The sequence below is a fragment of the Rhinichthys klamathensis genome, unplaced genomic scaffold, assembly GCF_029890125.1.
Source record: "Rhinichthys klamathensis goyatoka isolate OS25496 unplaced genomic scaffold, OSU_Roscu_1.1 h1tg000174l_1, whole genome shotgun sequence".
In the NCBI taxonomy this organism is placed as follows: Eukaryota; Metazoa; Chordata; class Actinopteri; order Cypriniformes; family Leuciscidae; genus Rhinichthys; species Rhinichthys klamathensis.
The window spans coordinates 973,990-999,985 of NW_026606704.1; the positions used below are offsets into that span (position 1 = coordinate 973,990).

Consider the following 25,996-nt stretch of genomic DNA (forward strand, 5'->3'; position numbering starts at 1 on the left):
AATGTTTATAATAATGAAAACTCTGTTGAGCTCCAAAACCAACAAAAAAGCACATATGTCCATATTACCAGAGTATTATATTCCAAGTCTTCTGAAGAGAAAAGATCACTTTGATCACTAATTACTAAACATCACATCAAATGCCATTGATTCTTTTGTTCCAGGCGACTGATCAAGTGTGATGTGCAAATACGAGCTACTGCTGCTTTTCAGAGATGACTTAAACGACTTCAATTTTGGTGTGTTCTTCCCTCAAAGCCATCTTACCCAGCGAGCAAAATAAGTCTAATAGCCGTCCAAACACAGCCCTGAAGTCTAGGCTGAAACGAGGCAAAATTTGGGCTGTCAGTGAAAACTTAATAGACGTCTAAACTATAGCCCAAGAACAGACTAGTCATCAACTACTAGATAACATGTCAAAGAAATGCAACCAAATACATTGTAATCACTGTTTACTTTGTTTACATGATGGAATATCATACATCTCGCAAGTTATTTTGGCAAAAAACGACATGTAACTAAATTCAAGCTTATTTTGGCTAGAAGTGGGTTACTCAGCCGGATTATATATCGGGTCTATAGTTAACCGAGATGGTGAAATGACGGCTATAGCTTGAGTCATTTAGATTTCTCATATGGTGCTTTGTGTCTTTGTATAGAGAAAAAAAGGGCAGTAGGAACATTCTTAAAAACATCTCCTTTACGGTTCAACAAAATGAAGTCACATGGATTAGGAACATCATGACGGTGAGTGAATGATGACAGAAATGTATTTTAGGGAGAGTTAAGGCTGGGCGGTATGACGATATATATTGTGATAGTTCGCGTGAGCTTTAACGATAAACACTTTATGACACACACCAGAAGTGCGAACTCAGAAACCCGCTTCGTTTAGAGAGCTTGTGATCCCGAATTCATAGCTTTTTGCGGTAGAAAGCTCAAAACTACTCATTATCTTTAAATAAGACTTTGGTAATATCGCCCATCCACCTATTTGTTTATCTTCAGATAACCTTTAATATTTCTTTCACATGAATTACAGTTCTTATCTATGTTTACGGCATGACTGCCAGTACCTGGACTTGCTGCTTTTGTGTGTTAAGCATGTTGGGATCCATAGACAAAGACCCCAGGACGCCCATCATCAGCTCCTTCTCCTGCAGCCACTGGGAGAGTTGTGGTTGGGTCGTCTGGAAGAGCTCCAGCATTCGGGACGACTCCTCCAGGTGCTGTTTCCGAATCTCCATGCTTCCCCTGACCTCCTCCCATCCCGCATCTGTGTGTGGAGCAGAACACACATCACTTTATCACTCCCAGCTTCACTTTAGCTGAGCGTTGATTCGGAGTGTGTGGAGGAGGCCGAACTCCTCCACTATCAGCTTGAGCTTTCACAGGAGCTTCACCTCAGTTCACAGCAAGGTCGGAAATTAAAAGGAGCTTGGGTCAAAAATGCCATCAAGATGAACAAAAATGCCCGCTAAATTCAAGATAAAGGGGCAAAAATGCCCCTGCACAATTAAATTAAAATAAATATATTATGACTGTGGTGCTTAAAATTAAATGTAAAAATGACCGATAAGTGGCGATTACAGATCTGGTCATGTTGCATCAAAGATTGCCTGTAGCGTTGAGCATTACAGACAATCACAGACATGTCTGTTGAGCGCATGAATGTAACGGCCAATCAGAGGCGTTTAAAACAGTCACCAGTGCTTTTTTTGATCAAGCGCGCTCTACAAAACTAGCGTACAATGTAAATAGAGATTAATTGTGCAGTGTAGTCTTCACTAGCCATGTTTCCATCCACTTGTCAATCGAATTATCTGAAGTGCGGTAAAAAACCTCATGCGAATAAAGCTGGTGAAAGTGTGTTTCCATCAAACGGCTTTAAAGCGGATAAGAACCTGTGCGTAATGACGTCACATGCTGTTTTGCGATCAAATTGGTATATCGAATTGATTTGAGACATGTTAAGGTGTTTCCAATCATTTTCTCACCGAATTGCACAACATTCAAGCCAACATTTGCGAACAAAGTTTTACTAGGCAAAATGGATCGCACCATAATAACGTTTCCATCCGCGTTCATCGCATAAGCCGTATATCGTATATATGAGACCGATCGTATTTTCATGAAATTCAATCGAATTTTACTGTTTCCATAAGGCATTTTTCATTCGATATCACTTAATGCGGATAAAAACGTGTGGATGGAAACACAGCTACTGATTATAACAGGAGTTTTAGTGAGATTGCAGATGTGAGCTTGAACTGAAATTAAGTCATTGACCGCTTCAGAGATGATGGGAAAGTTTTCTCTGCTTGCGCTCAGTTAATTTCCAGTTTGAATAATTGTTTTGTTTTTCATGCTACTATGAGTACATTTACACGAAAACGAGGTACACAATTTTTTTTCTTTGCGTTTTTCACACACACACGTCGTCAAAACAATCCCCATTCACACGGACGTCGGACCCGCGAAAATGACCAAATTAATGTCTATTAACAGACATTATTAATCGTGATTACAATATCAAGGACAATAATCAATACTAATGACTGTTGTTTTAATCTCGCAGCTGTCTGTAATGAGTGCATGTTTTTATATTTATAACATCTAATATGCTTCTTCTGACCCACCTCTGTTTAAAGAGGCATCAGCCTTAAACTTTGTTTTTGACATTTTCAGATATAAATTATATGCTTGATGCATTTCAAATTACATTAATATGTAACATCACATTCGAGGAGCATTAAACAGTCTGTGTAAATAAACATAAATGGCATGTCAGATGCAGCTTCTGCAGTGTAAAAATATAACATTTTATTGGTAACAACCATGGTATGTCATTATTCTGATCAGTTGAATTAATTGATTAATTTGAAGTATTTGACATAAAAGAGAGTGTATACATACATTAAATAATGTAATTATAAGAATTTCTGCCCCCGGTTCGCAGTGAGCGAGGGAGATGCGTGTGTGACGCTGCACATGGCAATCCACACTGCAGATGAAAGTAGATTGAAGCGTTTGGATGTGATGGACGCATACCTATCTGTGCCAGCATGTGCTTCCACTGTTCTGCCTCGGGTGAATCCGGGTTCTCCGCGATTAAACTGAGCAAATTCTCCCTGAGCTGCTGGAGCTGCGCTTGTTTTCCTTTCATATTCTCTTCAAAGACCTGCAAGACAGACATAATAATCAGCTTTTTCAGTGCTTACAGTTTAAAATGGTAAATGGACTGCATTTATATAGCGCTTTCACAGACCCAATGGCCACCAAAGCGCTTTACAATTTGCCTCACATTCACCCATTCACTCACTCATTCATACACCGACGGGCGACGGCAGCCATGCAAGGCGCCATCCAGCTCGTCGGGAGCAGCTGGGGTTAGGTGTCTTGCTCATGGACACCTCGACACTTGGTCAGGTGGAACTGAGGCTTGAACCACCAACCTTCTGGTTTGTAGACAACCCACATGAACCACCGAGCCACTGCCGCCGCAGTTTAAAGAATGTTCTTACAGTGGGAAATTGTCAAGTTTTTCATGTAGGATTTTTAGCATGACACAAAGTTTGTGCACTTTTTTCTGAATTTCTGTGCTGATTGTTGAGGAAAATCTGCAAAATTACTTGGAATGGACTGAAATATGGCAAAAAGTTCTTACTGTAACTCCTCAAACAACTTCATCGAACTTGGCATATCCATTGGTCTATCAACTGCCTTGCAACAGCTTAGCTTAGCACATATTATTTATATATATATATATTAATTTTAAGTATTTGACATAAAATTTTAAGTATTTGACATGGTTTCTGGATTTAAAACATTTGAAAGTGAAGAATTTAAGACATTAATACATTGTAACTTGCGATGTAAAATAAAATAATGACTTAATTTAAATAATATAATAAATATATATATATAAACATAATTTAGAAATACTATATATAAATACATCTAAAATTATGAATTAACTATTAAAATTAAATATTTTATGTTTACTTGTCATGTGACCATTAACCAACCAGATAACCATGAATATATGTGAATGAACATGTTGTTAAATTATTGAAATATTAACTTAAAAGATGATGGGGTACAAGTCAATATTTTACGTCTAAGTGGTTCAGATGCAAAAATGACAAATATTGCTAATAAGTCATTAGACATGATGCACGTTAACGGCTTCCATTCACCTTCTGTTGCTCTATCTGTGATTTGACTGTGTGTTTCCCAGACGGATGGTGACTCCATGATGACGCCGTGTTCTTCGTGTCTTGCATCCACTGGCGTAAAGACTCAGCCTGTTCATGGACCGCTTGCACTTTCCTCAACACAGCGCTGAGCTCAGAGGATCTGGCCTTCAGAAGCTCCCCCAGATGGTCATAACTGGTGTTAATGCAGGACATCTTCTGCTGCACCAACATCAACTCTGAAGGCAAACACAGAAACAATGCGCAGAATAGTAGATTTACATTGGCCATCATAATAGTTATTGGTCGCGCCATAAATAAAACCAGTTATTTATATCAGCAAAAACTGATGCATCACTAGTATGAACTTTCACCTTGGTTTGTTAGATAGGCATGGCTTCCTGGACCAGAGCCATTACTGACAGCTGATCCTAAAGAAAAATAAATAATATATATAAATATATATGAGGTTCACTCCAGATGAGTGATCATGCTGGACTGAGACATGCGATAAATGTTTTTGTAAAATCTTAAAATACTCCTTGGCAATACCTGAGTTGTGATGTATCTTGGCTTTGGCCGGTGATGTCAAAACACTGATTATGCTACATAGAGCAGATCCTTTGCTATTTATATCCTGGACTGCAGGAGCTTTGGAGGTCCATTCATCCAACAAGCCCTGCAGAAATAGTCATGTAGAGTTAGGAGACATTTGGACATTTCCATTATTCTCCGTTGACCTTTTGGAACATGACACACACGTTCTTGAATGCTGAGCAATGCTGGATGCGACTAGAGTAACGAGGGTTAAATCACTGAAATAAACACTTTAAAACACAAACACATGATCCGCTGTGTATCCTCCTTATATGGGTGATTCTTAACATTTTAATGGGGGGAAAAAAGGGTGTTTTTAATTACTTGTCAATGTTGATCAGTGTGACAGAATATTTGCTTGAATGATTCTATTTTGGGCTTAAACTTCTATTTTTCTAATACCAAATACTGTTGTTACTACAATTTTACAAAAAAATAGGGGAAAAAAATACATTGGTTATAATGGAAATGGATGAAGGATGGTTTGAACATAAGAAATGTAATTAATTTTAGGATTCATTTCATTATGATTTGATAGTATGTTTACTCCTAAGTATTTGAAAAATTGTAATTTAGAGACAACAAAAATGTAATAAAAAATAAATAAATTGACTTCAAACTAATGTTTTAGCAACTTCACCGATTACACAACCTCTCCAAAAATGAAAATAAAAAAAAGAATGTCATTACAATCTCAAATCATTACTATCACACACAATATCAAAAAATCCCACCAGCTCACATTACACCAAAATTCATTAGGTAACACTTTATTTCGATAGTCCACTTTAGAAATTCTATTAACTATAAGTAACTTTGCAACTACATGCCAACTAGCAGTCATTAGAGTATTAGTAGACTGTCTGCCTAATATCTGCCAACACTTTAATATCTATAACTTAATACTCTGCAATATTATTGATTGACTGACTCTACTGGATGAGAACTGAACTGAGCAAGACGATGACATCACTGTTTTCTGCAGAGATGCTTTATAGCTGCATTGAACTGCCTAATTGATGAACTTTACACAGTTACTGAAACAAAATCAATCGACAACTAAATAACGACTCTCTTGAATTCTGAATTCATTTGCATCACTGAATCATTGTTTTCCTGTTTATCACTGTAAAATATAAATAAAGATGGCTTGACTTTATTGTGATGCTCCTCAACAGAGATTCTACTGACTGTAAGTAACTTGGCAAATACATGTCAACTAATTCTACTAACCCTAAAAGTCTACTAATACTCTACTAATACTCTAATGAGATTTAGTTGACATGTAGGTGCAACGTTACTTATAGTTAGTAGAATGTCTAAAGTGCATTTAAGTGCAAGTCCATTTAAAAATAAAGTGTAATGTGATACATGTATCAACAAAAATTGATTAGAATATATTTTGAGTTCCATGAAACTTCAAATAAGAGGCGAGTCCCAAATAGACGCCTGTCTCTTTTACACGCCTGGTGTGGCGACAGGTTTGGATAAATAAAGGCTGGTCTCAAATAGAGGCCTGGTCTGTTTTTTAGTTCCGGGTTGTATTTAATCTTCTAAAAACCCGTCAGATCCTCTGTTTAAACCAGCTCTATAGTGCAGATTGCACACGCAAGAGAGCCTGTGCATCTGGGCGGAGCTGTGGTGTGTTTACACCAAACGCGAATTTAATTATTTGCGCGAGTAGATTACATACAAAGTCAATGCAAAGACGCGAATAGACGCATCATTCGCGCCGGGCGTTGCGAATGACGCGAATTGGGCGACGCGTTTGCCGCGAACGTCTTCCGCACAAGTTGAAAAATCTGAACTCGAGCGGAAGATTCCAGCGTCTAACTAGACGCGATAGACGCGTATTTAACGCTCTATTCGCATTCGGTGTGAACACACCATTAGCGCAAGAAAGGCACTCGCCAAGTCGCGTCTCTGAGAACCCAAGGTATCGCACACCGGACGCACTGTCCGTTTATGGCCAGCAATATTGTTATGTTTAAGGACATTATGGAATTAAGATCATGTCTGTACTATGTTATGATTGTACTGTACAATTAAATACAATCATCTTTACAGTCTATGGTGTGTACACTCATAGAGAATAATGTGTTCGTTTCTCGTCCGGTGTGCGACCCCTTTTATGGCTCGTACACACCGGGACGAATATCGGCGCGCGTTATTCGCCAGCATTTTTCAACGCGTTTTTTGTGTTCACACCCAAGCGGTTTTCGCTGACGATGAGCCGAGTGAACATGCAAATTCATTCCCCGACATTAGATGGCGCCCACGACTCCTCCATACCAGTTCTCTTTTATCAAGATTTTTGTTGTCGCTGTCGCGTTTGCCATATAGTTCTTTATGTTCCGACAGCAACGAGACCAGCAGCTCTACATTCATCTGGCCTCGCATCTTCCTCGTCTTATTTCTTCCCGGCAGTGTAGACGCTACTTGGCGTATATCTTCTTCGCCGTTACGTGTGTGTGCTCGGCAAGACCGTTTTGTGTTTGAGCGCCCCCAAGTTGTGTTTTACTGTAACTTCAGAAGCTCCAGACACGTGAGCAAAAGCGCCAATCTCATTGGTCGGATAGTTTTTGACGCGGCGCATCAAACTAAAAAAACGAACCCGAGGCGTTTTTAAAAAAATGACGCTTTTACGCGTGGCGTTTTCCCCGTCGGTGTGCACACTCACATTGGCACCCTTTGTTTAGTCACGAGGCGTTAAATGTCGGCCGGGTGTGAACAGGCCTTTAGACATACAGTAATATAGTATAGTCTTACATTAACTGATTTGTTATAAATAAAACGTAATATAATGTGGTAACCTCCGACTGTCATGCTTTCCGTCTATCAGCCTCTGCTATTTGGATGGTTATCTCTAGGCCTATACACTCAATGAACAACATCTCAACACCTCAACACTAAATTAAAGGCCCGTCTCATACAGACGCCTGTCTCAAATACAAGCCGGTGCAGTGCAGCGATTTGGGAAAATAAAAAAGCCCGGGCTGTTATTTGAAGTTTTACGGTAGTCCAGAAGTATGTGTGTATGTAGAATGAGTCTCAGGGAGATGTGTGTCGTCTGTTGGCTATCTCCTGAAGGTGTGTGGCGAGTTAAACACACGACTCACAGTGATCTTGCGCAGGTCTTTGCCCAGGCCCTGTTCACTGCAGTCGGGCTGACACACTGGCACTTGCTCTTTTGTGTCCTCCAGCCACTTCATTAACACCCCTGTGTCCGCTCTGAACTCCTGCAGCTGCTTCTGGCAGGACCGGACCTCCTGCTTCCTAACACACACAGACACATATGCATACACAGCGTTATCAAATAGTCTGACATCTGGCAAAAAGCATTACTAATATTGCATGTTTTATTACAGCACATGGTTTCTATAACAGTCCTAGCTAATCAAAACCCTAATCAAAACCCTCACTTTATACAATGAAATTAAAAACAGGGACACATTACTGTTCAAAATGTTGAGGTCAGAAAAAAAGGAGTTAATTTTCTACACTGATAATAATCAGAAATGTTTCTTGAGCATCAACTCATCATATTAGAGTGATTTCTGAAGGATCATGTGACACTGAAGACTGGAGTAATGATGCTTTAGCTTTGATCACAGGAATAAATTACACTTTACTGTATATTCACATAGAAAAACAGCCATTTTAATTTGCAATAATATTTCTTTTTCTTTTTTCTGCATTTTTGATCAAATAAATGCAGCCAGGGTGAGCAGAAGATACTTCTTGCAAAAACAAACAAATCTTGCCGACTCGAACATTTTGAACAGTAGTGTATGTCAGAGCCAAGAGAAGCTTAAAAATAAATGGGACCCTTGGAATAAGATCATACTATCATTTGAGGTTAGGGTTGCCGACCGTTCCGTAAAATAAGGAATCGTCCTGTACTTAAGGCATCAGTTTGTCCTGTATACACAGGCATATGCTCTAAATTGAAAATTGATCATTCTTTTGAGACAAATCATTTTCGCGGAAGGCATTATGACCCAGGAGAATCCTCTGCCGGCGGGTCGTTCACAGCGAGCGGGACAAATCCCTTTCACTGTCCGGGAATACTTAGACTTCCGCCTACGTCCAGCGTGACCTTTCCAACGTGATGACGTAATGCCTCAGACCAGCACAAGATGAACAATTGTGGTTAAAAAGTATATACATTTTTATTTATTTTTTAGAAAATGACTGATTGTTTCGCTAGATAAGACCCTATTCCTCAGCTGGGATCGAAAGCCCTTTGAAACTGCATTGATTTGGACTTCAACAATTTGGATACCGTTGAAGTCCATTGTGTGGAGAAAAATCCTAAAATGTTTCCCTCAAAAACCTTAATTTCTTTTCCACTGAAGAAAGAAAGACATGAACATCTTGGATGGCATTAGGGTGAGTAAATTATCAGGAAATGTTCATTTTGAGGTGAACTACTCCTTTAATCACTTACTTCTCCATAAGTGTCTCTTTAAAAGCATTGAAGTTGTCGCAGATGTTCTGCATTTTGCTCTGGAGAAGAGCTGCGCTTCCTTCAGGACCAGACCTGCCGAGTTCCTCAGACAGTTTCCGTAGGGTTTCCACGTCCGCCCCGCGCTCACACAACTCTGCATCTGTGTCCTACAAATGAAGACGTTATTAGTACTTAAACAGATTATAGGACATACACAGGGTGACTCTGAGAGCTGCCTCACTTCCAATCCATTTCTAAACAATAATCCATATCATTTAATTACTTCACAGCCGTAAACCATGATTTATATCATTTCATTGAACAAAAATGTGTGAAGTGAGCCATCAATATCTTTAGGAGAGAATCTAATGTTAACAAAGAATAATAACTTCGGTAACACTTTACAATAAGGTTCATTAGTGAACATGAACTGCACTTATACAACATTTATTAATTTTTGTTAATTTCAACATTTACTAATACATTATAAAAATCTTGTTAACATTAGTTAATGCACTGTGAACTAACAACGAATGACTGTATTTTTATTAACTAACGTTAACAAAGATGAACAAATACAGAAAGAAATGCATTGCTCATGGTTAGTTCATAACTAATGTTAACTAATGAACCTTATAGTGTTAGCATAACTTCTGTACCGCGCATTGTTAGCTCATGTTTGTTAATACATTAACTAATGTTACATACTGGGAACTTACAGTAAAGTGTGGCCTTCCTATCCACTATAGGCTAATAGAAGTATATACGTAATATAAATGAACCAAAGGCTTGAACTATCATGTAAACGGGTGTTTCAGCTAGACTTGTAGTCAAGACCGCCTAAAGCGAGACCAAGACACTACCAAGACCAGAGGGTATCGAGACCAAGACAAGACCAAGACCGAGACCAGAGGGTATCGAGACCAAGACAAGACCAAGACAGACCAAGTCGAGACCAAGACCGAGACCGAGACCGAGACCAGAGGGTATCGAGACCAAGACAAGACCAAGACCAAGACCGAGACCGAGACCAAGACCAGAGGGTATCGAGACCAAGACAAGACCAAGACAGACCAAGTCGAGACCAAGACCGAGACCGAGACCAAGACCAGAGGGTATCGAGACCAAGACAAGACCAAGACCAAGACCGAGACCGAGACCAAGACCAGAGGGTATCGAGACCAAGACAAGACCAAGACAGACCAAGTCGAGACCAAGACCGAGACCGGAGGGGGAAAAAAAGACTAGTGTTGAAGCTAAGTAATAACTTGTAAGATTTTGTTTTGCATTGCCTGCCTATCTCTGCTGATTTGAAGTCTCCAAATGAATCCATTTTGCAACTTTTAAATACATAATTATATTTTTAAAAACAAAATTATAGGCTTAAGTGCAGGATCCGAAAGTTGGTCGTTTTGTCGTTATGGTTACACACACACACACACACACCGTTGGCGGTGCGCTCAATGTCATCTGTCAGTTGTGTTGTGCAGTTACCCAAAATCTCCTGAATGAAGTTAAAACGCATCATGTCACTGATATGTGTTTTACTAAATATAAATACATCAAAAACTGTACATGATATAGGCCAATGTGTTTTTTTAAATCAAGTGATCAAAGTGCTCGTTGCCGCTGCGATCAGTGGCGCGGATACAGTGTATTCTCGTGTGGCTCGCGCACACCGCACTTGTCTTCACTCGGACGCGCGCTTCAATCCGTTGCGGATATCGCCGTGGATATTGTAGTATTGTATTGCTAAATTCCCCGACCACTGTCTCGGTCTGAGACAGCGAGACCTAGACAAGACCGAGAGGTCCGAGACCAAGACCAAAGACCGTCAAGGCCGTGACAAGACCGATTCCCACGTAAAAGTGGTCTCGAGACATACATCACTAGTTTCAGCTCACCTGTACGAGCTGTGAGAGTTCAGCGAGGTTCTTCCCGGGTCCGTCGCTCTCCGTCAGAGCCTGCGAGCTCTTCAGCACGAACTGCTGCAGCTTCTCAGAGGTCTTCTCCAACCGCTCCACGCGGTCTCTGAGCTCCTCCATCTGAGAAAGCTTCCGCTTGTGGCGCTCAGAGGCGTCAGTGAAGCGCTGGGACAAGCTCTCCATCCGACCCTGGAGCAGGACAGCAGCGGCGGGATCCGCGCTCTCCACAAACTCCTGCACCTTCAGCTTCATGGCGGAGATGCTGCTCTGCCGGATGGACATGTCCTGCTCCACAGCCTGAAATAAACACACACTTTCCATCAACATTACTTGAGCCCAAGTAAACATGAATATTAAGGTAAGATCAGTTTTGTCAAGCTATTATTTTTACATTTAGATACATATTTTTTAACGATGTTTTAAAGTGCTCATTCCGTTTTATTGTGTTTACTAAGTTAAGGTGAACTCTCCTCTGGTGATTTTAACCCCAAAATCATTTTCTTAAAAATGGGTGTTCATTGGTGTGGTCCAAGACCTTAAAGGACAAGTTCGGTATTTTACACTTAAAGCCCTGTTTTAAGATCGTTTCTGATGAAATCGAACGGTTAAGATTGAAATTTGGACACCGAGAACTTTCGGTTTCTGTGGTTGCACCCCCTCACCTCCACAATGGTTGCATAGGTGCACACAAACAATCCTTCCTAAAACGAATTAAACTTTAGTTTACAAAGACGTGAAACTCGCAGAGTGGTCTGGGGTGTTCACTGATATGCTCACACAAAAAATCGCTGCAAAAGATGCTTTCCAACAGGTTTTATCGTAGTTTTTGTCCAACTCCATTGACTTGACTTGGACAAAAACTACGATAAAACCTGTTGGAGAGCATCTTTTGGATTTGAAACAGGATTTGAGGAGTTCATGTGGTTGTAATAAAAATAGTAAACTCGCGGGTCAGTTTAACCCCCATAGGAATGAATGGGAAAGAGGGGATTATTTATTTATTTATTCTGAATTAAAATGGTTTTGATTGTTTTTTTCCCCCTGCTGTCCACCTTACAAACTTCAGTATAATTACCTACACTTCAGTATAAATAAATACCTTAAAAATGCTCTAAATTAAAACTAAAAATGCTAAAACTTCCCTAAAAAACGATTTTATAATCTCTAAATATATACCTGAAAACACACAGAAGAAAACAAAACTGAAGAAAAACTGACTTTAGGACCCAGAACAGTTTGTTTGCTCCATATAGAGCTATAAGGCCATCTAGAGTCATGAAATATGTTATATATATATACGTAAATATATAAGACATCAGCAGAGACATTTATATATATATATATGAATTGTTATACATTTCCATCTAGTTACCAGTAGTGCTTTATAAAAGTAAAAAAAACGTTGGAATAGTTTGCGTAAACATATTAGAGACGCTGCTACTGTACAGGATTTAAAGGACAACACATCTGTTTTCAATAGCTTTTAATCAGTGACAATTTTATTATGTGTTGCCTACGTGATGCTCTTTTCTCTTTTTGAGTTGTGCACATTGGTCAACTTGTGTTGTTTTAATTGTGCTATACAATTAAAGTTGCTATTGCTAATAGTCTTCAAAAAGGAGAAAACTTCAAAACAGTGGCATCTGAGAATTTCATCAGTTTCATCAAAATTCATCAGTTGAGCCCAATTAAATATGAACATTAGGGTAAGATCATAAGTTTTATCAAGCTGTTATTATTTTACATTTAGATACACATGTAAGGCATGTGACAGAAAAGATACTGAATGTGTGTTCTGGGTTTTCCTCTTGAAGTCTGGAGCATTTTTATATTTTGCTTAAAGTAAGTATCTACTAAAAACAAACAATGTACAATAATAATCAAAACGCCTTCATCATGAGCATAAAACAAAGTTAATTAGTCATTTCAAAGTTTATGTAAATCCTTGCCATTTACAAATAACCCTGGTTTGAACGGTCAAGTCAGATAAAATACATTTGAATATGCCTGATATAGAGTATCTTTGAATGAAAGGTGAAAGGTCACATACTGCCTCGTTGCTGAGAGCATTTGTGATGGAGTGTGAGTCGAGTGGCACTCGCGGCGTCTCCTTCACGCTCTCCTCCACCTTCTCCATCCAGGACATCATCTCGTCCAGCCCGTCCTGGACACTCAGAGAGCGTGTCAGAGTCACCTGGAGCTTCTCATTGCGGTCGCTCACCGACTTACACAGGTTATCGTACCTCTCTGCGATGTCGTCTACAAACAGGAGCATATTTACACATGCTTTATTCACATGTTGTTCAAGCGGTCAAAGCTCTGCAGGACTGACTAAATGTCCACGTTGCTTTGGTATAATAATCTTTTTTTGGAAGATAATTTTTCTTTTTTACGTACTACAAATATATATACATTTGACATAAACACAGTGAAAGACAAACACAAAAACAGAGGGTGCATGACATATGTTTGACATTTTCAAAGTAAAAAAAAAAATACAAATAGAAGGAACTGGAAAAAATACAGGTGAAACTCGCAAAATTAGAATATGGTGCAAAAGTTCATTTATTTCAGTAATTCAACTTAAAAGGTGAAACTAATATATTATATAGACTCATTACATGCAAAGTGAGATATTTCAAGCCTTTATTTGTTATAATTGTGATGATTATGTACAATATTCTAATTCAAAATTAGAATATTGTGTAAAGGTTTTCATAAGCTGTAAGCCATAATCATCACAATTATAACTAATAAAGGCTTGAAATATCTCACTTTGCATGTAATGAGTCTATATAATATATTAGTTTCACCTTTTAAGTTGAATTACTGAAATAAATGAACTTTTGCACCATATTCTATTGTTTTAAGTTTCACCTGTACATTTGACGGAAATAGGAAAATAAATCCTGGTAAGCATAATTTACATAAACTGACTAAATGTATTTCAAGTTTTATAAAGAGGCACAGCATGTTCACATGATTTATGAGGAAGAGGAATCACCTGTCCTATATAAGCATTGAGAGAAAGCAGACCAGGCTTGTGTGAAGAAATCAATATTTTCATGTGCAAATGTTGTTCATTGTTTGCCAATTGAATAAGATATGTTGTTCTGCTATTGGCAACAAGATTAATAAAAATGGTTTGGTTTGGTTATAAATCTTTAATGATGTAGGCATGTGTTTTAACTTCTAAATTTATAATGTTATCATGCATAATTTAAACTGTAACATGTTTAAATATCATATTTGCACTTTATTTTACAGTGTTAAAGTGCAACCAATTTTATGGTAGTATATTGTACTGCTTATTTACTGTATGCTGATTTAAAAAAAAATACTTAATAAAGAAATTAGTGGTGTCAAACGATTAAAATATTTAATCGCGATTAATCGCATTGATGTCATAGTTAACTCGCGATTAATCGCAATTAATCGCACATTTTTATCTATTCTAAATGTCTCTTGATTTCTTTTTGTCCCATTATTTTTTCTCATTTTAATGCTCTTATCAACATGGAAAAGTGGATCGGCTTGCTTTGTGCAAATGTTTTTTATTGAAAACAACATTGGCATATACGGCGTTCAATTTCACACTAACATTCTCACTTGGAGCAAATAATCTCTCACACAATGTAACACTGTCCATCAATAAAAGGGTGAAAGAAATACTGACGAGGTCCTGATATTGACGAGGGGGCGGAGAATGCGCATCAGCTGTGTGTGTGTGTGTGTGTGTGTGTGTGTGTGTGTGTGCTTGGCCATCAAGTGGTGTTTCAGACTGGACGTGCTGCGATGATGATAGCTCAGTTCACAACGACAAAACACACAGATCGCTTTGGTCTCGTCAATGGAACCATTTCGCAACTTTTTAAAAGTAAACTTTCAATTCAGAATCTTATTGGCGTCCATTTCGGCGTTTCGCGCTCGTCATCCACTCAAAACGTAACGTTAACCAACTATTTGGCCGGCACGCAAAAAGTGTGTGCGGCGGCGTGCCTGTTGTTGTTTCCGGTCTAGCGAGATCCGCTTGTGCTTTGGTCGACGAAGCAACAAAACGTCCTCGCGCGGCGTCCTGTCGCAAAAGCATGTGAAAAAAACGAGAAAGTTTGCTAGGCCAAAAAGGCCGTTAATCGCGCGATAAAAAAATGAACGCCGTTAAAATGGGTTTGCGTTAACGCCGTTAATAACGTGTTTAACTGACAGCCCTAAAATAAATTAATAATAAATAAAACATACTTTGATATTACAGTAATAAAATTGTGTGGGGGAAGTGTGGAGATTTTGCTTTATTGTCATGAAAATTCTTCACGATGTTATTTTTTTAAGACTTTTTTTGCCTTGTGCTTGTGGTGTGTTTTTGCGAGACTGAAGGTGGACTCACCGACGGCCTCCTGAATCTCCTCAGGATTGGCCAGCAGTTCTCCCTCCGCAGAGATCAGGGCATCAGAGGATTTCCTCAGCGTATCCAGCACAGCCTGATGGGACGCCGTTTGCCCTTGAAGACTCTGCAACAGACCAATGCTTATTACAATCCACTAATACGAGTGCAGTCAATAGCCTGGTTATCTTGAAAGCACAACATCAGCGGTGTGTGTTCTCAGTAAGGCATATGAGACAGTGGCATTAAAAAAGGTTGTTTAGCATAAGGACACAAGGTCACAAGACAGTCGTACTGCACATTTCTAGAGAAAAGTAATGTAACATGAATACATCATCTCTCTGCGTATCTGATCTCGCTGGATGTGGTCTGAGTGCATCATGGGAGACGTAATCTATTTAAGTGTGATTAGCTTTCTCTGCTTCTCTATTTACAACTCGCTATAGTGCGTCACAAGTAAATTAAATCTGTGCTAAGTTATTTGTGTCGTGACATGTCTTCAGTGCTATAAATACACAGAAAAAGAGAAACGACCATGCATTTTTATAATGTTCTAATGGAAAATTGTGATTTGGTTCAGTTTGTCTAAAAGCATATAACACATAGATACATTTTGTTTAGATGGTATTTTCGATTGACACCAGAAACTATGATGCATATTTTAAAAACACATCGCAAACACTAAAACGTCTTTTGAAGTCGTTTTATAGTGCACTGAAAATAAATGGTAACAAAAAACCTATTTAAGTCAAAAATATTATTAAATATAGCTGAATCAACCAACTGGTAAATGCATTAATTTATACAAACAAAATAAATTAAGGTTGTTCAGCTAAAAATTGCACTTTTTACAGTTTAAGCAGGACCTAAAATTAATACTCTCCAAGTATATGAAATTAAGCGAGTATATGAAATGGTGTCAATCGCCAGTTGGCCTGTAACATTTTTTATGAGTTCAAACAACGCAATGTTGTGAGTACATGATATGTGAATGACCCTCAGGTCAGTTGACGGGCCAATGAATGCTGTATCGTCAATAAAGTTTAAGCCTTGCCACTTGAAATATTCGAGCGCAACTGGGTTATCTTGCTTCACACTGCTCATAATTTACCCGGGGTTAACAAATAACCCTGGGTGTTCATTCTGCCGTGTCAGTGTCATTGATTGGCACTGATTTCGTACTGGCTCTAGCGTTGTGTATCCTCATATTGCAGACTATCAAGTTTACACTGAATTGTCCTTTCAGACTATAAAGGCAAGACTGAAACGGTCTAATCTTCACTCCAAATGACGCGTTTCCTGTCACTATTTGACATTTTTCAATTCAAACACTGATACGACGGTTTATATACAATGCGCTGTGTTTCCGTGACTGTCTAAAGCATGTGAATATGAGGCACGTGATTGGCTGTCAGTGGCTAAGCATCACGCCGTAAAACCGCATCATTTCACACTGAATAAGTTTAGCACCACAATGTGGAGATAACAGCACAAAAGAGACGCTAAACCCCACGGTTAAAGCGGGGTTTAGAGCGACACTGGGTTCAGCGCAGTGTGAAAAGCCCTAGTATATCTGAACTGAAATGATGGCAGCAGATTGTGTTCATGCCTTGGTCTCCTCCAGCTGTCTCTGAAGGGTTTGTGGATCTCCAGCGATGGGCTCTGACTGCTGTCTTCGGGACTCGTCCTCAGAGCTACTGAGCCACTTCACCAGACCGCCACTGGCATCTTCATACTTCTTGTACTTGTCCACCACGTCTTTAAGATTGTTTCCAAGCTGATTACACTGAAACGTATAAGTTACAGTTTCTCATCTCAAACATTTAATGTCATTTTTGTATTATTTATATTTAAAAGATTGGAGGATCTAAAGGAATAGTTCACTTAAAAATGAAAATGCGGTCAAGTTGTTATAAAAGATAGTGTGAATTTCTTTCTTCTGCAGGAGGATATTTAGAAGTTGATGGACCCCATTGACTTCAATAGTATTTGTTTTCCTACTATTGAAGTCAATTGGGTCCAGTTAACTGTTAGGTTACCAACATTTTTCTAAATATCTTTCTTTGGTGTTCAGCAGAAGATAGAAACTCGTACAGGTTTGAAACAACTTGAGGGTGAGTGAATGATGACAGAATTGTCATTTTTAAGTGAACTTTTCCTTTAATAATGTAACGTCAGAAGAACAGATCTTCTGGATATGTTGATTGTTTGCTGAACTAGAACCATTGAGAGACAAATGCTGCCATCTATTGGTTGTAATTATAAAGTGGTAATTTCCCATACAGCTAAACTAACTTAAATGTGTGTGTGGAAAATGTAATATTTTTGCATTTAAGAAAAATGGCCTTTTTTAAGTTTAAATTTCAGGGTACCTGGACAGATTCTTAACAGGATTCTCCCACTGACTCTACATAAGATCAAAAAAAGAGCATTACCTGTGTGTGCAAGGCTTTGTACCGAGCGGCAGCAGAATCCAGCTTTTCTTTGACGGCAGAACAAGTCCCGGACATATCAACCACCGCCAGGCCGTCCGTTCCCCCAGATCCCCCACGGTCGCAGGCCTTCGCTGCGTCCAGCACCTTCTGGCCCGAGATGGTAATGAAGCGCAGGTCTCCTTTATGAGAGATGACGTCTTCAGAGAAACTCTTCTGTCTCTGTAGATTATTACTCAGAGTGTCCAGACTCGCGGCGGGCGTCTCCAGCTCCTCCACCTGCCCGTGGGCCTGCTGGAGCCACGTCTCAAACTCCTCACAGTCCCCCTTAAACTTCTGCAGCTCCTCCTGAACTGTCTGCATGTGCTTCATCTGCTGCTCGGCCTGTGTGAGAGAGGACTCGTAGCGGCCCTTCAGCTCTTTAATGTCCCTCTGTAACTTGTCTTTTTCAGCAGGGGACAGGACTTGAGCCTGTTTGTCGAGTAACGCCTGCGCTGACTGTGTGGCAATGATCAAATCCTGCTGTTGGGACAAGATTTCCTGGTGGTGAGCCTGTGGAGATGGAGAATGGAGGGCTTAGTAAGTCTTAGTAAGTATCAAAAAGCACTGTAAAGTTCAGATAATTGCATTTTAAAAAAATTAAAGTATGATACATTTTTTATATATTCAATATATTCAAGGAGATCAGGCTTAAAGATCAGTTTAAAGAAAGAATCAAGAAACAAACGGAGCTAATCCAATAAACAGACGACAATAACATCCAGGTAGCAACATTAACACAATACAAAGAACAGACCCTCACTGAGGATATAATGGTGCGTTCACGTGCTATGGAAAATATGATATTTTCCACTTGTGAACTGGTATTTACCAGACTGTTGCGTTCAAGTGCTTTTGTTGTCGTAATGTGGTAAAAAGATGGAGATCCAGACCTGTTATTTAGCTAAACCTATTTTAGATTGCTTAAGTCATCTGCTACAGCAAGAAAATTATTTATCAAAACTTAAACGGTAAATAATATGCTGTATATTTTCTAGATCATGAATAGTACATATTTTTAGCATTCACGACTCTCGCGTTGCTCTCCGCCATTTTGAAAAGGTCAAAGGTTATCTCATCTCGGCAACTCGTGCATCAAAATATTCTACGAGCTGCCCAGTGGAAAATACCACATGAGGGGGTGTTCATGTGCATTTTCCACGTCGGCTTTTGGTATTAACCCCCTGGGGTCGGCTATCGCGCCGGCGCGATTGTCTCGCTTTTTTTCTTATCAGTGTAAAAGAGACTCAAAATACTCGGTTAATTTTGATCTTACATATAAGTGTTGTACATCATTAGATCCTGTTAAGTTTCTATTTTTTTTGTGGATACTCACAATAAAAACAAAGTGTTGTGCTTTTCACCAAATAAAGAAAAACAAACATGATGCGAGTTCTGCGTTCTCTCTGTCAGTGAAGTCCATTCTGAAACGCGTCCTAAGATTAACTGTAACTCCGCGATTACTTGTCACACAGGCACGAGAGGTTTTTCTTTATGAAGCTTAAATTCTCTTCTTTTAAATGAAGTAATTTATATAAAAAACAAATATTCTCAGTTTATGCAATCTGTATGAAAAGAGAGTGCTGTCAGTATTTTTTTCCCCAGCTCATTACACTTCATTACGCGTTAATCTGACACGACCACGGAGGACGCGCGCTATTCAAACGCAAATGTCGAGGCAAGCCATGACAATGCCCACATCAGCCGTTCCACCGCGGCGGTAAAATGTGTGGTGTATTTGCTGCCTTTTACCGCTAAGAGGCGCTACAATCATAGACTCTGAAAAGTGTTCGTTTATTCCGGTTTGTTCTCTCTAATGTGTAATCTGCTGCCGCACCGCGCTGATTCAGAGCGATTGAAAGCTGGTAGCAGAAGAATTCAACAAGTGAAATGTAGTTAAAATAATTCATAATCACAATATTGAAATTAGGCTACTGAAATGTAATTGAATAAATAATGAAAACATTTCAACATAAAACATTGCAATAAAAACATTTAGGCTACATGAATGAGGCTTTACAACTTTAACAGCGTACAGACGATAGCTCAGTGAGCAACGCAACGACACGAGCTTCGAGGAGTTTCAATCGACCCGAGATCGAATCTCAATGTAGCATACATGTTGTTAACCGATGTTGTCCTACGTTTATATCTTACCACCTTGATGCTTAAATAGGTAACTGTTTATAACTGTTTACTTATTTAAAGTCAAGAGTTTTGTTTAATTATCATTACAACATAAATTTGCTACATTCCTGTAGAACCGCAGCCGCTGCACAAACGACAAAAACTGATGAAGGAAGATTGTCAGCCGATTGCATCAGAAAATGAAAAAGAAGAAGCTCGTCTTTAGTCTGCTAAATTATTGTGTAATGTAAAAGAACACAAAAATTACTTATGTTTGAAACCAAGTTCGAACATTTCAAGGTTTAACCCTCTGGGGTCTGAGGTGTTTTCGGGGTCCTTGAGATGTTTTGGCATGCTCTGACATTTGTGCATTTTTCAGTTGCTTATAAACATATTAATGGCACAGGTGAAATTACACTCTATATAGCACACACAGGGCTACCATTATATGTGAGCAACATGTATGTACATGTTTGTATTTTTGAGAGAATATTGTTTATGCGTGGTTATTGAAAAAACTAAAAAATAAATTTTCTAATATATGGCCACAAATAACATACTAAATATCTGTCCACAAGACTTTTGACTAGTGGATGTTGTCGCCTAGAGTATTTGCTTCAAATTGATCTGAAAATCATTCTGGCTAATCATTCACATAAAACAATAGATTGTTTTAAATTGTGAAAAACATTTTTTTGTTTGCAAAGGCAATATGCGGATGGGCGGATCGGCCCAACCCCCTCATGAATAATTAGGCAGTTCTCACCTGAGCAGACTGCATACTAATGAGCCTTTCATTCAGGGGTGTCACACAAGAAAGAATGCAAGGACAATATATATATATAAATAAATAAATATTTATATACACACACACACACACACACACACACATATATATATATATATATATATATGTGTGTGTGTGTGTGTGTGTGTGTGTGTGTGTGTATATAAATATTTATTTATTTATATATATATATATATTGTCCTTGCATTCTTTCTTGTGTGACACCCCTGAATGAAAGGCTCATTATATATATATATATATATATATATATATATATATATATATATACATACATATATATATATATATATATATATATATATATATATATATACATATACATATATATATATATATATATATATACAAACAATCAAAATATAAATGAAAGCCAAAAGCACATTTTTAGTCACACATTTTAGCCATCCACATACCATTTTTAGCCATCCAATAAAATAAACCAGTCGCATTTCAAAGTCGTACGCGAAATGACCGCCAGGTGGCGCAAAGGGACATTTAGCAAAACGTAAGTGGGGCTAATGTCTATTAACAGTAGCCTAAGGATGAAATACTACAAGTTATGGTAATTTCCAAATAAGCCTACAACAAATTGTTGGTCATACAGATAAGATATAATCTTTTAAAACTGTAAAAGGTTAAAGTAGGCCTACACTCACAGGCTAAAGACAAAACGTTTTCTCGCTCATGTGAGAATCAAACGTTTGGTTATTTCTCAGTAACAAAATTCATAGCCGAGCGGTAGAACTGATGGTTCATCATCAAGATGACACAGGTTCAAATCCCGCACAAACATGGTCTGCTGTATATTTTATATTTATTATTGCAGAGAGATTTGTCTAGCTCTAAAACTCTGTTACACCATACAGTTTTGTTTTATATAGGCTATATATATTTTTTTATTTATTTATTCCAGGCTCTCACGCCACCCCCCCGATTTCTCACGCTGAAGTGTCAACCCGGTCGGTCAAATTCCTGAAAGATATAGTTTATCTATAGATCTACCTGTTGAGCCACTCGTGATCGACTAGTTATACCGTAAATTAGTTAAAATATCCCGTAATCTATTTAGAGCGAGCGTGCATGCGAGACAGATATTGTGCTCCAAACCGTGCGCGCGCATGGCAGAGAGGTCTGTTCCCTACAACCTAGAGTTTTTAAAAACATGGTTTTAAGTAAAGTGTGATTTGCCAGGGGGGACTGGGATTTCCTTCTGGTCTAAACATCCCTACTTCTGCTGAATTATTTTAATCCCCACACCCCTCCCTCCACAGCTAATCAATGCTATAGGCTACTTCACCAATATCAAATATATAAAATAGAGATATGCAACAGGCACGTTTAAACGAAAAACAATAAAATCAAAACCAGCGTTTCAGTTGTTCATTAGTTCCAGTGGCCTTAATGCATGCACGGCTTTTCAAAATTTCACAAAGCGTGTTGAGATTATTTTGAATGAAATATTGAAGTTTATAATTAAGTGTTTTGGCACACCACGCCGAGTGACCCTATGCATTTTTCTAAAGTCGGGTTTTATTCTGGCATCGTGAGTTAGTGTTCGACAAACGCGGCGGCGCGTTCATTTAGATTAATTTATTTATCTCATTATTACAGCTAAAATAACTTAATAGGCGACTCCGTAATTTTTTGGTCATACAGATAAGAGTAGAGTAGCTTACATCGTTCAAAACTGTAAACTTGTATTCATATTAGGCTAACGACATAAACAGTATATCTGTCCTCTCTGTCTCCGGGAACTGCGCGTCACAAAAATGAACCGAAAGCCACTTCAGCTCAGTCACGATAAGAAATCGGCTATGTCTAAAGCCTTTAAATGTCTAAATATTTAGGCTAATAAATGTTATCTGATTATGTAGGCTAATCCATATGAAAACGAGAGGTACAGAGGATCTACTCAAACATGCGCTTCCCAATGAGAAAATGACAAGACATGGGTGAAAATCTCGCTCTAATTAAATGTAGGCTAAATCGCCCTGAATTAAAATGTAAAAACATAATAATGTATTTGTCGAAATGTTGCGATATTGTTTCATTTAAGTTCATAATTATTCTATAAATGTTATTTAATTTAGCAGCATTACCACGAAGCACCGTGTTTCGATATTTATTTGAATAATACAAAATAAAATAAAAACTTAATTCACAAATTGCATGCCTGGTTGTAAGGATCCAAAGATCCCTGTAGACTTTAATATTAAGTGACAACAAATTCACAAGCGTTTTTTCAGATTATATTTAGTTTTGCTTGGAAAAAGCTGCCCCAAACCAGTTTTATTTCATCAATTATTGAAATAATGAAATATTTAGTAATAAACTTTTATGACAGAAATATCACTAGGCTACATGTAACTTAAATCATTTAATTCCTTCATTATCAACACTGTCTAGAATGGCGATTTAAGTGTGAATTGCGACTTCTCTTTGTGTTAAGTCAGCCTCAGACTCCGATAGCCTGTGGGGGGTTGGAGGGACAGTTGCTGGACAAAGGTGTTAATGTTCCTCTTTCATATGGAGAGTGTCGGATAGCCAGCCTGATGAGCAGGCAAAATTATTGTAAGGATAAATCTGTGTCCAAATGTAGGCCCCATATCTTATTAAATTATAAATATTGTAGTTTATTTATTGTAGCCTATTTAAAGTTTTTTTTTCACACAAAATTTCAATTGAAGTTATTGTAAGGTGAATTCAACAAGGCATGCTGTGTCTTTGAAGCAACAATTAAAGGTTAAATAATTTTTTCGTGATTTGTATGGCTGACACGCAGCGACATATACAGTATTATCAGCTGTATGATGTGTTTTTACCCTGAAATGATTAATTTCGAGAGAGAGACCCGCGCGCGCAGCGAGGGAGACTAAATAAACTTGTTAAAAAGAGATCCAGCGCGAGAGAGGCAAAGAGAAACGCATGTTTTTAATTTATGTTTCTTTGGACAATTTTCGTTTTGTAGGCCTACTGTTTTAATTGTTTAATTTAGCTGTAATTTCTTTGGCAATACAAATTTAAAATGTCGCAAGAATAAGATTAGCCTAGTGTTTCTTATTTTGCATCGCAAAAGAAATAAACTCTAAACAAGATGCAACCCTGTTTTAAATTAAACAATTTAAACCTTGAAATGTTCGAACTTGGTTTCAAACTTAAGTCATTTTAGTGTTCTTTTACATTACACAATAATTTAGCAGACTAAAGACGAGCTTCTTCATTTTCATTTTCTGATCGGCTGACAATCTTCATCAGTTTTTGTCGTTTGTGCAGCGGCTGCGGTTCTACAGGAATGTAGCAAATTTATGTTGTAATGATAATCAAACAAAACTCTTGACTTTAAATAAGTAAACAGATATAAACAGTTACCTATTTAAGCATCAAGGTGGGAAAATATAAACGTAGGACAACATCGGTTAACAACATGTATGCTACATTGAGATTCGATCTCGGGTCTGTTGAAGCTCCTCGAAGCTCGTGTCGTTGCGTTGATCACTGAGCTATCGTCTGTACGCTGTTAAAGTTGTAAAGCCTCATTCATGTAGCCTAAATGTTTTTATTGCAATGTTTTATGTTGAAATGTTTTCATTATTTATTCAATTACATTTCAGTAGCCTAATTTCAGTATTGTGATTATGAATTATTTTAACTACGTTTCACTTGTTGAATTCTTCTGCTACCAGCTTTCAATCGCTCTGAATCAGCGCGGTGCGGCAGCAGATTACGCATTAGAGAGAATAAACCGGAATAAACGAACACTTTTCAGAGTCTATGATTGTAGCGCCTCTTAGCGGTAAAAGGCAGCAAATACACCACACATTTTACCGCCGCGGTGGAACAGCTGATGTGGGCGTTGTCATGGCTTGCCTCGACATTTGCGTTTGAATAGCGCGCGTCGTCCGTGGGCGTGTCAGATTAACGCGTAATGAAGTGTAATGAGCTGGGGGAAAAAATACTGACAGCACTCTCTTTTCATACAGATTGCATAAACTGAGAATATTTGTTTTTTATATAAATTACTTCATTTAAAAGAAGAGAATTCAAGCTTCATAAAGAAAAACCTCTCGTGCCTGTGTGACAAGTAATCGCGGAGTTACAGTTAATCTTAGGACGCGTTTCAGAATGGACTTCACTGACAGAGAGAACGCAAAACTCGCATCATGTTTGTTTTTCTTTATTTGGTGAAAAGCACAACACTTTGTTTTTATTGTGAGTATCCACAAAAAAAATAGAAACTTAACAGGATCTAATGATGTACAACACTTATATGTAAGATCAAAATTAACAGAGTAATTTGAGTCTCTTTTGCACTGATAAGGAAAAAAGTGAGCTGGTATCGCCGGCGAGACCGCCGACCCCAGAGAGTTAAATAAAGTGTCGGGACAGTTTTTTTTTAATTTAAAACAGGGTTGCATCGGTTTAGAGTTTATTTCTTTTGCGATGCAAAATAAGAAACACTAGGCTAATCTTATTCTTGCGACATTTTAAATTCGTATTGCCAAAGAAATTACAGCTAAATTAAACAATTAAAACAGTACAAAACGAAAATTGTCCAAAGAAACATATTTAAATTAAAAACATGCGTTTCTCTTTGCCTCTCTCGCGCTGGATCTCTTTTTAACAAGTTTATTTAGTCTCCCTCGCTCTGATAATACTACTGTATATGTCGCTGCGTGTCAGCCATACAAATCACGAAAAAATTATTTAGCCTTTAATTGTTGCTTCAAAGACACAGCATGCCTTGTTGAATTCACCGTACAATAACTTCAATTGAAATTTTGTGTGAAAAAAAACTTTAAATAGGCTACAATAAATAAACTACAATATTTATAATATACTAAAACTACTATTATAAATTTGTATAAAATATGGGGCCTACATTTGGACACAGATTTATCCTTACAATAATTTTGCCTGCTCATCAGGCTGGCTATCCGACACTCTCCATATGAAAGAGGAACATTAACACCTTTGTCCAGCAACTGTCCCTCCAACCCCCCACAGGCTATCAGAGTCTGAGGCTGACTTAACACAAAGAGAA

General features: G+C 38.2%; 1 protein-coding gene across 5 annotated transcripts in view; it reads right to left on the reverse strand.

Annotated features, from left to right (window-relative positions):
* dst (dystonin) overlaps positions 1–25,996 on the reverse strand; it is a 243,432-nt gene that overhangs the window by 78,962 nt on the left and 138,474 nt on the right. For all 5 annotated transcript variants that reach the window (XM_056260168.1, XM_056260164.1, XM_056260166.1 and 2 more), the window contains 12 exons: positions 17,985–18,533; positions 17,159–17,335; positions 15,553–15,676; positions 13,219–13,427; positions 11,148–11,465; positions 9,244–9,410; positions 7,913–8,069; positions 4,749–4,875; positions 4,571–4,627; positions 4,200–4,435; positions 3,052–3,181; positions 1,077–1,276 (listed from right to left, as the gene is read on the reverse strand). In XM_056260168.1, the coding sequence (XP_056116143.1) occupies positions 1,077–1,276; positions 3,052–3,181; positions 4,200–4,435; positions 4,571–4,627; positions 4,749–4,875; positions 7,913–8,069; positions 9,244–9,410; positions 11,148–11,465; positions 13,219–13,427; positions 15,553–15,676; positions 17,159–17,335; positions 17,985–18,533 (2,451 nt within the window). The remainder of the gene's footprint in view (positions 1–1,076; positions 1,277–3,051; positions 3,182–4,199; positions 4,436–4,570; positions 4,628–4,748; positions 4,876–7,912; positions 8,070–9,243; positions 9,411–11,147; positions 11,466–13,218; positions 13,428–15,552; positions 15,677–17,158; positions 17,336–17,984; positions 18,534–25,996) is intronic.